The 15672-nt window shown below is 28.4% G+C and overlaps 3 protein-coding genes across 3 annotated transcripts; 1 reads left to right on the forward strand and 2 right to left on the reverse strand.

Moving 5' to 3' along the window:
- Positions 1-1598: 1598 nt before the first annotated feature.
- Positions 1599-4274, forward strand: MKS88_001093 (TMEM121 domain-containing protein; the record flags this gene model as incomplete). Its single annotated transcript, XM_067219750.1, has 2 exons — positions 1599-3270; positions 3544-4274. 2 exons carry the CDS (start codon positions 1599-1601, stop codon positions 4272-4274), a joined length of 2403 nt encoding a protein of 800 aa, XP_067075025.1.
- A 908-nt stretch (positions 4275-5182) lies between these two features.
- On the reverse strand, positions 5183-11106 carry MKS88_001094 (uncharacterized protein; the record flags this gene model as incomplete). Its single annotated transcript, XM_067219751.1, has 7 exons — positions 5183-8362; positions 8656-9471; positions 9715-9918; positions 10215-10274; positions 10487-10611; positions 10875-10914; positions 11068-11106. The coding sequence occupies 7 exons, from the start codon at positions 11104-11106 to the stop codon at positions 5183-5185; spliced, it is 4464 nt and encodes a 1487-aa protein (XP_067075026.1).
- A 1898-nt stretch (positions 11107-13004) lies between these two features.
- Positions 13005-15110, reverse strand: MKS88_001095 (sugar transporter; the record flags this gene model as incomplete). The annotated part of the gene is made up of 1 exon (XM_067219752.1): positions 13005-15110. The coding sequence occupies one exon, from the start codon at positions 15108-15110 to the stop codon at positions 13005-13007; it is 2106 nt and encodes a 701-aa protein (XP_067075027.1).
- Positions 15111-15672: the final 562 nt, after the last annotated feature.

Raw genomic sequence — 15672 nt, forward strand, 5'->3', positions numbered from 1 at the left:
ACTGTAGAATTCCTTTTAGTCAGTTATAGTGGACTCCTTTTTAATACTATAGGGCTGTTTATTCGAGTTTTTTTTTTTTTTTTTTTTTTTTTTTTTTTTTCACGCATTGACATTACTTTTCAGTTTTAAATTCATCGCATGATTGCGGCTTATGTAATCTTCCCCTTTCGTATTTTGCCATTCGGTCATTTGACCATTTTTCCGTTTGCATATGTAGCCATTTACCCACTTAATTTTTTCGAAGAAATCGTAAACTCATTTTGTAAATTGCACACATTAATAAATGTCATAAAAAAAGAAAAGGATGAATATGTCAGGCAAAAATTAGGAACGGATGAAAATTATTTGAAGAGAAAACATGCGCGTATACCCACATACACATAGGTATATATACATATATATATATATATATATACATATAATACACGTATATATGTAATTACGTATATATTTATATTTGTGCGTAAATATCTCTCAGAGCAAAGTGGCGACAAAAAAGTTTGAAATGACTTTGGCTTTTTCTTATTTCTCTTCAAACAATTATATTTTTTTTTTCTCCTGTGTAAAAGTTCATGAAAGGATATAAACCCGTTTCAATGTAGCAGTGGTATGCCCACTTTATTATATCCTTTCTAAGTCTTTCTAATTTTACATAACTACATGGTATTTGCTTCACTAGGGTATACAGAGATAGTATATCCTTAACATTTTACTATATCAGCCATATAAGACAATTTTTTTTTGATTTACCACGTTCACAGAAATGTTATTAATAACCTCTTTTCTTTGTAATGCATTTGCACCATCGTACATATTTAAAGATAAATTTCGTGTAAGGATTTTTTTTTTTTTTTTTTTTTTTCTTTTAATATAAATTCCTCTATTCAGTGTCTCAACTAATATGTTCTTTTTTTTTCTTTTTTTTTTAACTCAAATGTATGTATGTATGTATGGGTGTGTGTATTGCTAGGCAATGAAATTGTTCTGAATTTGTTCTGAACATTCATAATTTTTTTTTTTTTTTTGTTTGAACTTCGAAAAATTTTGTCCAAGCCATCAATTTGTTTTGTTCTACTTTTTTCTGCATCCTTGGACAAGGAGCATGAACGTGCGCTTGGGTTTTTATGCATATATGCAAGTATATTCGCATATACATATCCTCATATAAACATGCGGATGTGTATGTATATTGCGTACATACTTGCCCTTCTCGCTTCTTCTTTGGTAGCCGCATATATTTACCTGACCAAGGAATAACTTTTTTTTTTTTTTTTTTCTTTCTTTCACTTTATACTTTTTGTTTTTTTGTTTTTTTGTTTTTTTGTTTTTTTGTTTTTCTGTTTTTTTGTTTTTTTGTTTTTTTGTTTTTTGATTTTTGCCTTTCACTTATATTATTATTGCTCTTTTGGGTATTTTATCCTTGCACAGATTGCACGTTCATCTTGTATATATATATATATATATATATATTTTTTTTTTTTTTTTCTCTGTCCCTCATCCCCATAGTTGTATATTTACCTTTCCGAGAAATATTTCTTTTCTTTTTTCCATTTTTATCTATTTTTTTACCCCCTTTTTTTTGCTTTTTTTTTTCTAAAATGATTTACAAATTTTTGAACGGCTGGCGAATATCCTTTTTCTTCAATTTGACCACCTTCATAGTGCAGCAGTTAGGGTTGTACTACATCCTGTTCGATTACAACAAACTGATTTTAGTACTATGCGTATTTGATGTGTATATTTTTATTCATTTCTGTTTTAATAATTCTCAGTCCTTTGCGTCTGTAAAAGGAGGCACTTGTTGGTTATTGTATGTTTATTCAATATCCCTTAAAGTAATATTCATGTATTTTTTTGCTTTCAACGATGATGTATATTCAGAGGATACGAATAGAGATTATTATAACAAATGCGCAATATTTGCATTATTAAGTTTAAGCACTCTTATATACACTGCTTTATCTGTTAAGTCGTATAAACAACTATATCCAGATGAAGCGAGTATATCAAATGAAAAGATATTCCACAATAATTTAATTCTGCATGTAGTTATAGACTTATTTGACATATTTGAATTGTTATTTACTCTTGTGAAATTGTCTTATATTATTAAAAATACAAATTTCTGGATTAAAATAATTGGCGGGGTACTGATTTCGTTTTCTTTGTACTTAAATGCATATTCATTTCCTATCATTTCTATTGTTACCGAAAAAAATAGTAAAAATTTAGATCTAGGTGACATATACTTTTGTAAAAAGCACGCTGCTGTTATAGGAATTATTCTAGTTGATGTGCCTTTTATGATATTAAGATTATATTTTTTGGCTTTTTATTTTTCCAATGTGCATTTCCAGCCACTCTTAATTAAGAATATTTGCTTCATTCCGATAAAATACATTACCATAAAGCACTGTAACTTCGTATTCGAAAAGCTACGAAAAAATATAGACCATTCGGAGGATGCTGCTATTAGCGCGGGTATAAGAGGAGGGATTAGTAGCGTAATTAACAGTGGCAATAATGGCGGCATGAACAGGGGCAGCATAGATGGTAGTTTTGTTGGAAGCAATGCCACTAGAAATGGCAGTAATAATGACAATAACAGTAGTGGTGGTAATAGTAATAATTTTCCAAATGAGAACAATAACGAGTGTGCGAAGTCGGTGAACTCTCTAGTCCCTTACAGCATAAGGAATGGTAACCAGTCGAATTTTATGAACAGGTCATGTATTCATAAAAAAAAATCATTTTTATCGTTGAACGATATTTTAAATAATTCCATAGATCTTAGATCATTATATTCTTTAAAAAACGAAACGGAGATAGTATTACACGACGGTGGCAATAACATTATAAACGGAAGTAATAATACTAAAAAAAAGCTAACCTCCACAAGTAATGTAAAATTTGAAGATAGTACAAACATAGTGGATATTAGTAATCATTATAATGGAAATAAAACCTATTTAAGGGAATATTTCGAAATTATGCTAGAAAGTCAACTATTAAATCACCGTAAATTAAATATAAATAAAAACAAGATAGGAAAGAAATATATTATGAACAAGTTAATGTATACCAATGTTTCAAACAATGAACGATATCACTGTTATTTGGATGATAGTTTAAAAGTTACATACCTGAATCAAATACGTTTAATGATACCATATATTATATATTGCCTTGGGAAAATTGCTATGTCCATTGTTATATATTTTTTCTACACACATATAGATATACATGACTTGAAAATAATATTAACGCAACGTAATATGTATTTTAAATTATTTGAACATAATAATATAATTTTTGTTGTATCCTTTTCTATTATACTTGGGAATTCAATAATATCATTTTTTTCCTCTATTTTTTTATCTTCATTTGTCGAAGTTGTATTTTTCACCGTGTTCATTTTTGTGAAATGTGTGTCTGATTTTTTATTTTTATTCTTACTTGTACATAATAAAGTTTTTGAAATATGCTTAAAAAATATGAACCAGTCAGAAAAATATGCACCATATTTTTACTTAATTTTTGCAGTTATTCCATCATTCAAAATTATAAAAAATATTTACATATTTTTATGTTCTTTATCGGGAAGGCAATTCATAGGATATATTATTAGACCATTAATGAATGAAAAGAATAATAGTAAATTACCGAACTTTTTAAATATTAAAGAATATAACAATAATATATCACAGAATATTACTTATTTAAATGAAGAGTATAATTTATTTAATAATAATGAATTAAATTCAGAAAAATTTAATTTTAAAGGAGATTATAAAGGATTTATTTCAATTGCATCCCTTTTAATATATATAAATACAAAACATATGCATGGCTTATCCTCATTATCAATATTAATAATTGGAAATAATTTTATAAAAAATTTACGATTAAATTATCATTTAAGAAATACTCATCTCCTACTTATCAGTCTTACTACATTTATAAGATTTTCTTTACTCTTATTTATGTATATACATTATAAAGCTATTACAACTTCATATCAATATGTCATGTATTTTTATTACGCAATTATTTCAGTATTTCTTGTGGATGCTCTTTTTAAATGTTTTTATATGGTCATATCTCATAACTTAAGACTAATTACAGCCTATAATTTGGAACTCAAATCTATATATGAAGATATATACTTTAACAACAAATGGAAAAAAGAGAATGCCAAATATTGTTTGAAGCACTTGTACAAAAAGTATCAGATGAACCGTTTTTACTACAACAATATTCCCCTCTTTTCGTAGTTGGCGTAGTAGGGGGCCCACCTACCTTTATGCTTTTTCAGCCTGGGAGGGCGTGGTAGAGATACGTTAGTGAAGTGGGCACAAAAGCATGATTGTATGTATACGCATTTACATATGCTTATATGTGCGTGCTCAAGACTCGGCTGTGTCAAGCTCGCTCATGTTATGCATGAATACACATTAATACAGAGTACATTTGTCCGTAAAAACGATATGCACACATAGTATCTCTTCGTTTGCTCTATTAGAGGCATCCGCACTATTCGCTTTGACTTTTTCCACATTTTTCTCGCCGCGTGCAATTTGTCCATTACATTTTACCTCCTTACCCACTTTAACAGATTTTATGTCCATTTGATGGACTCCTATTTTTTTTTTTTTTTTTAAACAACCATTTGAACTTTTTAAATAATTGCTATATGAATAGAATGACTTACTTTCATATCTTTATGAAGAGGTTTCCCACTGTTAGTCGGGAAGGCTGATGGAAGAAGAAAAAAAAAAAAAAAAAAAAAAATAGCCGAAGCTGATGTTGAGAAACGAAACAACGATTTACAGAATTATTGCTGGGAAAAGTGCGTTAATGTAGTGTATATCAAAAGGATTAAAAAAAAAAAAAAAAAAAAAAAAAAAAAAAAAAAAAAAAAAAAAATACTTTCATCAAAAACAAAATCATTTTTATCAAAAGAAAAAATCATTTTGAAAAAAAAAAAATATACTGTTATCAAAATTATTAACGTTAAAATAAAGAATGGATGGAACAAACGAAACACGCACAGGGAAGATGAAAAATGAGCAATCACAAACGCGGGCGCACACTGAGAGACTGCTCTCCACACGTATACATATAATACTTTTATGTACTTATGTGTGCACGGGTGCATATGCAAAGGTAAAGAAAAAAAGCCTTATCCGATCAGCTGCTGAATTAGCTCCACCTTTTCTGTAATTTCTTTTTTAATTGCTTCGTATTGTTCATTGTTAGGGGGGTCTGCCTCTTGCTCTTCCACTTCTACGTCTGAGTGTTCCTTTATTCCCACCACGTCCTTTTCCCCTTCGATTTCAATGTTCTCCTGCATTCCCTCCGCCTTCACTTCAACTGGCTTTTCTTCCGTAAATATATTCCACGTGGAAATGGCCATATTGATTTTGTTAAAAGCATCATTTAGTAATGCATCATCTTTTGTCTTTAGTCTACTAATAATTTCATCCAACTTTTCGTTTAACGTGTTTAAGTAATGATAGCAATTTGTTTCTATACTACTTAGCTGTTCCAGTGGGAGTAGGTATTTTTCATAGGACTTTTCCGTTGACGTATGGTGTTTTTCATTTTCTTCGCTTTTTTCGTTGTAATCCTTATCAATATCAGTTTGTTTTACTCTTTCGCCTGTTTTATTTTTTTTTTTGTTCTCTTTTTTCTTGTTTTTCTCGTTTGTCTCGTTCGTCTCGTTCGTCTCGTTCGTCTCGTTCGTCTCGTTTGCCTCGTTTGCCCCGTTTGCCCCAATTTCCTCATTTGTACATTTTATCTCTTTCTTTTTTGCAGATTTTTCATTTTTTTCTCTTTTTTGCTTCCCCTGGTTGCTTTTTTTCTGTTTCACCGCTTCTTTCTGTTTTGTCATCTCCTCTTCTTCCCTTGCCTCCGGAATAACCCTGATACTATCATCCCGTTGAAGTCCAGGTCGTCCTCCACCCTCCATCATTTCATACTGTTGGCTTGAATTTCCCTTCAACGCACTTTGTTGCTTTTCCCGTATCATAATTTGTTCTAACTGCTCTTTTAATTTTTTATTTTCCTCTGTTAAGCTAGTAATATTGGCAGAAGCTTTTTTATTGGTGCTTCCTAATATATTATATTTTTCGGCCAATTCGATTATTTCACGTTTGTTAGATTCCACCTCTGCTTGTAACTCCTTTATTATTACTTCTTTTTCTTTCAGTTTCTCATCCATACGTATTGCATTGTCATTGTTCATAAAATCCGAAGTGATATCTGCGATTGTGCTAGTAGTAGCATTAGTAGTAGTACTTGCTCTGTTCCTTTCCCTTTTAGCCTTTTTTAACTTTTCTTCACACTCATTTATTAAATTTTCCATTTCTTTATTTTGATTTTGCATTTTTTCATCATATTCTTGTATGATCATCTTCATTTCTTCCTCTCTTTGTTTTAGTAAATTATTATATTCGTCAATTCTATTCTGCAGGTGCTTCTCATTTTCGTTTCGTATCATTTGAGACTGTAAGCTAATTTCACATGCATTTTTCATTTTTTTTATTTCATTTTTATTCTCCTCCCGTATTTCGAAAATGGTTTCTGTATACTTATCTCTTAAGGTCCTAATCTTCTCCTGGCACTCACTCTTTTCTAACTCAATCTTTTTGTTACATTCTTCTACCACTCGTTTGTTCTCGTCATTTAGAGTCTTTATCTTCTCCTGAAATTCGCTTCTTTCTAACTCGACCTTTTTGTTACACTCTTCTACGATGCGCACCATTTCTTGATCAAATTTTTTTTTTAACACTCTCTCTTTTTCACAATACTCCTCATATTTCATCTCATCTGAAATTTGTTCACTGTTCTTCAATGCCTCAATAATATTTTCCTTTTCCTTAATTTTCATTTCCGACTCTTTTAATAAAAAAGACAAATCCATGTTTTTTCTTTTTTCCTCTTCTTTTACAGCCTCTTCTTGACCAAGTTTCTTCCTAACACATTCGAGGTCTTTATTCAATTCGTTAATTTGTAGATGATAAGTATCGTTCATTTTCGTTAGGGTAGTCAACTTTTCGTTTAACTGGTTTATCTGCTCTGTTGTGTTTATCTTTTCATCTATTTTGTTTTGTATATTTACTAAATCTTGTTTCATACTTTCTATATGCTTTTCTTTTTCTAACAATGTTTTTTCTAAATGTAGTAGTATTTTATTCTTTTCATTTTTATATATTTCCATTTCTTTATGTACACTTCTACTTTCTAGTTCACCCTTTATCAGTTGACACTTTAGTTTTCTTACTTGATCATATAAATTTTTATTTTCTTCCTTTAACTGTCGTAATTCTGTTATATTATTTTTTATCATATGCCTTTTTTCACATAATTTAATATTATTAATTTCTTTTTTTTTCAATAAATCATTCTCTACATTTGTTAAGAAATTTATTTTTTTTTCTTTATTTTTTATAAACGAGTCTCTTCTTTTTATCTCTTCATTTAATTTTTCATTTTTATCTGTACATACTTTTAATTTGACTTCCAACTTTTTTATAGTATTAACATTATTATCTAATTGCTTACTTCTAACCACTAACTCTTCCTTTAAGGATATATAATTCCTCTTTAGTATAATGAACTTATCACTTCTACTTTTTAATTCTTCCTTATATTTATCTCTACAATGATTCAAGTGTCGAACAACATCATTATACTTGTTTATCGATTCGTTTAGTTTATTATTTATATCATATATAGTACTACTCAATGTTTGTATTTTTAATTTCATGACTTTTTTTTGTCTATCTATTTTGTCTAGTTCATTTTGTAAAGTTCTATTTTTCATTTTCATAATTTTTAACTCCTTTTCAATTTCCTCCTTTTCTTTTTCTAGCCTTTTCATATTATTACTTGCTGCATTCATTTGATCTACACATCTTTCCAGCTCATGATTGATTTCATTCAAGTTGTTTACTAATTCGTTATTTCTCTTTTTCTCTTCTTTTATGCTTCTACTATTCATCTCATTGTTTCTTTCAAAATGTACATTGTTCTCTTCTATAAATATCTTCAACTTGTTCATTTCCTTTATTAACGTTTGTTCCTTCTTTTGTAAATCTTTTATTTTGTAAAGATGGTATCTATTTCTTTTCCTCAAGTCTTGTATTTCTTTCTCATCCTTATCTAGTTTATCCTTTAATTCAAAAATTTTTTTTTCATCATTTTCTTTTTCATTACATATCTTTAAGTTGGTCCTCTCTAATATTTCTAGTCTATCAATCTTTAGTTTCATTTCTTCATAACTTTTGCACTTCCTCAAGAGCTCATTCTTTAGCATATTTGTTTCGTTTTTCGTGCATTCCAACTCTCTCACCTTTTCCTGCAACGAAGAAGAGCAAAGTGTGTGTGTATGTGGAGATAGAAGCACGAGGATAGCTCCGCATGCTCACTTATGCATGCATAAGTGATCGCATGTGAAAGTATGTACATAAATGCACACACGAGAACTAAACGTAATGCAAACTAGTGAATGCATCTTGTTCCAGGCTAATGATAATGCATATAAGAGAAAGTGAGGGGTAGAATATACCCCTCCTCCATATATGTAGATTTTTTCAATGTCGACTCCCCCATACAGGGTTCCCTATGTAGACCCCCCTACTCAGGTATTACCTCTAAACTTCTTTTCATACCGACCAGTTTTCTCACGGAAGACGAGATAACGTCTATGTACAATTCGGTTTGAACGAATACATGTTCATTGTCCAAGTCTAGCTTGTTAACTATTTGATCATTTAACACATTGTACTCATCATTATTTTTTAAATATATTATAATTCCATAAATTTTTTCGGTAAAATTGCTAAGTATATATTCTTTATTTTTTGAAAAATTTAAAAAAGATTTCATATGTTTTAGCTTAAGTTTTAAATCATTGTTCATATCAGATAAACTATTTTTTTCATCATTTAATAATTTATTTTTTATATGAACTTGATTATTTATACCTTTAAATTTTTCTAATTCTAATTTTAGTTCATTTAATTCTTCTACCTTTTTTACTTTTTCATTCTTAAAAATACTTATGTGCATTTCAAAACTTCTTATTTTATTTCTGTAATCATTATTTTTTTCTATTTCTTCCTTTAACTTCTGTTTGCAATAGTTCAATTCGCAGTCTAGTTGTACCTTACCCATCTTGTACATCTCCAGGTTCTTTTTATACTCCCTTATCAAGTTTTTCTCCTTATCAGCTTCGTTATTAGTGCTCCGTTTATCTTCATTACTACTACTACTACTACTATTATTATTATTATTATTATTATTACTATCACTACTGCTTCCCTCTGTGTTACGTTTTTCCTCTTCATTTTGTGCAATTTCTTGACCAGTAAGCTTCCCACCATTTTTTATGTTCCAGCCTCCCTTGTAGTTATCTACCCCTAAACATGCCCTACCATCGTTACTCATCCCTTTGGACGGAAATTCCTATATATATATATATATATATATATAAATCATATATAGACGTTATTTCGATGTTCGTTTATCTTATGAAAAACAAATATTTTATCATAATAAACACATCTAACTAAACATAAAACAAATGTTGACTTTCGGAAAGGAAATGAACATGTATTCATCAAAGAGCGCATCAAGTTTGTAATGCATAATTCGAAGCAAAGACCATGCAAGTTGGTACTACTTCCATTCTTTCCAGTTAGCATTTACCTTAATTGCTGCGTCATTGTTGGACACATTGGCAAAGACTAAAAATTGTAACTCTATTTCTTTTATTTTATTATGAATATTTTTCTCTAATTCACTTTTTTTCACATAGAGACTATTCAACTTTATGTGAATACTCCTAAGTTTTAATGTCAAACAGGAGTTCAAATTCTTTTGTTTTATCAACTCGTTTTTCAACTGATCGAACTGTTAAAAAGAGAAATGAAAAAAAAAAATTTTTTTTTTCCAAAATTATATGACCATACAAGAATTATTATGAACACATGCATGTATTTTCAGGTGCAAAAGTGGATGCCAAAATGAAGATAACGTGTGGCCCTTCAAAGGTGCCATTATAGGAGCGTACTAATGAAATGTACACATATGTACAAACATTGGATGAACGTATATAGGGTTCACATATATAGCATGCATGCATACTATATGCATGCATATACTATGCACATATGTACATACGCGCGAAATAAATTGTTGTGGTGTACCGTTTTATCATTGTAGGTGCTATCTGACTTGTGAGTCTCCCCTTGACTAATATTCGGACTCTGAGAAAAGGGCACTCACGATGTAGTCATTTTAGGAAAAACAGGCATATGTACATATGTATATATATATATATATAATATATATATATATATATATATATACTGCCCGCGTGCATACATGTGTACGCTGCGTGGGTATATGCAGATTGCTACATACACACAGGCAAACGTATTACAAAAAAAGAAATAAAAAAAAATAAAAAAATTATTACATTATTATTATTTAATGCATGCAATTCTAATTCCCTCAACGAGTTCTTTATGTTATTTAAGTCAGACAGAGAATTATCCTTATTTAGTAAATTTTCTATGCTTTTTTTCAAGTCTTCAATTTTTTCTAAATAAAAGTTGAAAATGCATAGTGAAGATGTAATAAAGATAAAGATCAGAGTGGGAAAACATAAAACCCGCTACTATATAAATTCGTTTAGGTAATTTTGAATATGCTTCGAATTCCCTGAAATGATCGCACATCATGAGTATCACTTACACAAATGTAATACTACGTATGCACACATACATATATGTATACATTTCTAAAGCTTCTAAACATGCAAAACTACTAGCAGTACATGAAATGAAAATTTAAGAAGATCTTACTTTTGTTAAGTAGAAGATTATTCTTGTCGCCTGTAGAATTCTAAGTAAAAAAAAAAAAAATTTAGCTAAAATTTTTCAAAAAAAAAGAAGCAGTGTAGTTTAGCAATATTTAGTAATCGAGATAACAAAAACTCAAATTTGTTTTCTCCTTTTATCTCCTAATTTTTTTTTTTTTTTTTTTTTTCTAATATACCGAGTAAGGTTCCCCTTCATCCTCCGTGAATTTTATCATATTTTAAGGTTGCATTTCAAAAAAAAAAAAAAAAGAAAAATGTTAAAAACTCAAATTTATTACAATAAAAGTATATGCATATGAAATATATAATTAAATCTATGTATTACAAGAATATTCATATTTTTAAATACAAATATATATTCTTTTTGTTTTTTCTTCCTAAAGCGCCTTAACCTATAAAATTTCTACGCCATCTTGAGAACTGTTCTAACGTTGCTGCTCAGTTGCAAATACGCGCATAATATTGTTTATGTACATATAGAGTACATAAATGTACATATATACATAAATATACGTATATATACATAAATATACGTATATAAACATAAATGTACATTTAATTAAAATTTTCGATATACAAATATATGTTAATTTTAAATAACGCATTAGCTTAACAACGGGGGTAGAAATATTTTAGAACAAATTTATCTTTAAATTTTTCATTTCTTGCTTCTTTTATTTTTTAATTTTTTAATTTTTATATTTTGCTTCCTTTATTATTTCATTCTTTACTTCTTATATTTTTTCGTTTTTTAAAATTTGAATTTAGCCCATGCAGTAATTCTTTCTCCTGATTTTTTTCTTTTTTTTATTATGTTCTTTTCTTCTTGTTCTAAGAATTTTTCGAACCATTTTGTTGTTCATATTTTTTTATAAAAGTTAAATGAACTTTAAAATAATGCAACTGTTTAACCTTTTTTTTTTTTTTTTTTTTTTTTTGTTGTTGTTGTTGTTGTTAAAACTATTGATATAATATTAAAAATTTAATATAATTTAAAAAAAAAAAAGTAGTTTATCTTGGGTATATAAAAACCTAAAATGCGCGTGGGGATCTGACACTATATATGCATATAAATACATACGTATATGGTGCGTATACAACGCATGTATAATATATTAACGAGTTTATAATACAGATAACATACGCACTTAAATATATGTGCTCATATTCATGTAACTGGCTTTTTCTTAATATAAAAATAATGCATTATAAAATTAAAAAAGGAATCTAATTTGGTATTTTTTTCAAATGGTACTATTTAAAAGAAAAAAAATAATAAAATAAAATAAAATAAATAAATGCAAAATAGGCATAAAATTGCTATAAAATATACATAAAAAGGTTTTTGCATATATACATATATATGTATATATATATGGAAAGAAAATAGGATATTATTACAGAATAACATAAATAATACGCAAACAATAAAAAGCGTTGTTCATGCTGCTATAATAATAAATGAGCCTACACAAAGCTAAGCAAAAAATAAAAAAAAATTATATGACAGCATGTAAGTATATATGCACGTATGTATATTTACGTACCTATATATATATATATATATATATATATATATTTATATATATATATGTATATATATACATTTACGTACATTTATACACGTATGTATACACACCTATACACATACATATGTTACATTTTTATTTCGAAAATTTTGGGGACTGTAAAATGGAAAAAAAAAAAAAAATAAAGTTTATATAATATTAACAAACAAATTAATAAATAATGCGCTGTTGAATTAATAAAAACAGCATAACACAAATTCGGTATAAAATAATTTTTCCTTTTTTTTCAATACAAATACGAAAAATAACAAAAAAAAAAAAAAAAAAAAAAAAAAATAGTTAATATCTATGATGAAGGGACACACAAACACGCAAACTCACAAGCACACAAACACACAAACACACAAACACACAAACGCACAAACACACAAAAACACAAAAACACACACACGTATGTACCTATACATACATATATATACGTATATATACGTATATATATGTGTGCACTTTTATATGTATGCGTCTGCTGCGTGTGTGCACATGCGCTGACTTGTTCAGGCAAATTTTCCCCTCATGATGCGTTTTTAGAAGGTCAGTATATCGTTTTGGTCCGAATTTTCTGAAAGGGTCAGGTATTTTTGTCTTTGAGCATTTGAATGGTTAAAATACCTCGAATTATTACTATTATTATTAATATTATTATTTATATTATTTATATTATTCATATTATTTATATTATTCATATTATTTATATTATTCATATTATTTATATTATTTATATTATTTATATTACTTACATTATTCATGTTATTTTTATTATTTATATTATTAACACCAATATTGTTGGCATTTCTATTACTTCCAGTTAGGGGAGACGTTTCATCATAAGAAAAATCAAAAAGAGAATTATTAACACTTGTTGAAACTTCACTTATTTTATTTGCAGTTTCTATATGGAATTCATTAAAAAATAAATTATTTTCAGGAATCATATATTTATTATTCCTTTCATTATATGCAATTTCCGTATCATTGTAACTTAACGTATCCTTATTTGAATATAATAAAATTAAAAGGACTTGCAATAAACTTAATATAAAACCACATAAATTTGGTATAATCAAAAACCCATCTTTTAATGTAAAACCATACGTTAGCCATAAAAAGGAGCAAACTAAACTGCCTATAGCTATTTCCACTGGAATTAATGATGAATTTTTTTTTTTTATAACAATTTGTATATATGATAAAGGTGCTCCAAAATTAATAATACTTGAAACAAAAGCTATGAAACCAACAAATATTTCATACTGTTCAAATGTTAATACATATAAAAATGCATACAATAAAAAACATATAAACCCGCACGTCTTATAGTATGAATATAATTTCTGCTTTAACCACATATTTTTACAATTCTTATGATATATAACAGAATAAAATATACCTAATATTAGTCCAACTAAATTAGGAAAAACTATTGCCGAATTATTCAATAACATTCCATATACTAACCATAAAAAGGAAGAAAATAATAAAACCACATATGGCAATCCGTCCAATTCATCTGTTGTTCTTTTTTTTATTATCTTATATATGGATGGAAATAATATAAGCTGCATAAATATAGATGACGCTATTGATAATATTTTCAAAAAATTTAATCCTGAGCTCTTCTGCTCCTCGTTCTTGTTGTTCATTTCGTCGTATATTTTTTTACTCGTCAAATCGATGTATTCATTCGGCGCTCCGCCTCCACTGCTGCTGTTGCTGCTGTTGTTGCTGCTGCTGTTGCTGCTGTTGTTGTTGCTGCTGTTGTTGTTGCTGCTGTTGTTGTTGCTGCTGTTGTTGTTGCTATTGCTGTTACTATTGCTGTTACTATTGCTGTTACTATTGCTGTTACTATTGCTGTTACTATTGCTGTTACTATTGTTGTTACTATTGCTGTTATTACTGTTGTCATTACTTATGCCAACTCCGCTGTTTCCACTGCTGCTATTATTGCCTACGACGCCATTACTCTGTGACATATTTTCACTACTTTGTCCACTTGGGTTATCTGCCTTTTTTTTTGTTTCTTCTTTTATTTCTTCCTTTTTCGGTGTTATATCTTTAACTACAGAATGTTCCACGTCCTTTGATCCCACCGATGCTGCTACATTTTCACGGGAAGAACCATTCGTTGCCTTATTATCGCCTCCATCCCCTTTATTGTTTGCATTTTCTTTGTTATTTGATGATTTTTCCGTATTATTTTCTAAAAAGGATGTGTGGGGAAGACTACTACCACTACTACTACTGCCGATTCCACTACTACTACTTCCGATTCCACTACTACTACTTCCACTTGCACTACTACTACTACTTTCACTTCCTACGTTTCCCCCCATGCTTACTTTATTGCTATATTCCCTAGAATTATCCGTTTCCTCTATTTTTTTTTCATTCCCCTGTACCTCTTCTTTTTTCACTTCTTTACTTTCGGGGGTATCCCTTTTTTCTACTCCCTGTTCATCATTTTTCAAAACTTCACCCTTAAAATTTGAACGATGTTCTACATTCTTATTTTCCTTTCCTCCAACATTTAAAATGTTTTTTGTACTAGTAACCCCTTCACAAGATACTTTCACATAACAGCAAAGCAAAAACACTATGACAATTTGTAATAATATCCTTTTCATAATACCCATTTCATTTTTTATTTTTTTAAAATTTCCGACCCTCTAACAGTGTAGAAGTTGTGTTGTAATTTCTTTTAAAAAAATAAAATAAAATAAAATAAAAACGATATAATTAATAAAACCAATAAAATCAATCAAATCAACAAAAATCAATCAAATCAATCAAATCAACAAAAAATAATAAAATCAATCAAATCAACAACAACCAATCAAATCAATCAAATCAACAAAAACCAATCAAATCAATCAAATCAACAAAAACCAATCAAATCAATCAAATCAACAAAAACCAATCAAATCAATCAAATCAACAAAACCAATCAAATCAATCAAATCAACAAAAACCAATCAAATCAATCAAATCAACAAAAACCAATAAAACCAAATGCTCAAGATGAAGGGGTGATTAATAGAATAATGTTGAAGAAAAAGAAAAATTAAACGATAAAAAAAAGATTACTGGTACATATCAGCAATTTTGGGACTATGCTAGTTTACCTGTTCAAAATTTAATATCCCTTTCTATATATATATATATATATATACAAAAAGATTTAAAAAAAAAAAAAAA

Source organism: Plasmodium brasilianum, chromosome 4 (genome assembly GCF_023973825.1).
Source record: "Plasmodium brasilianum strain Bolivian I chromosome 4, whole genome shotgun sequence".
Classification (NCBI taxonomy): domain Eukaryota; phylum Apicomplexa; class Aconoidasida; order Haemosporida; family Plasmodiidae; genus Plasmodium; species Plasmodium brasilianum.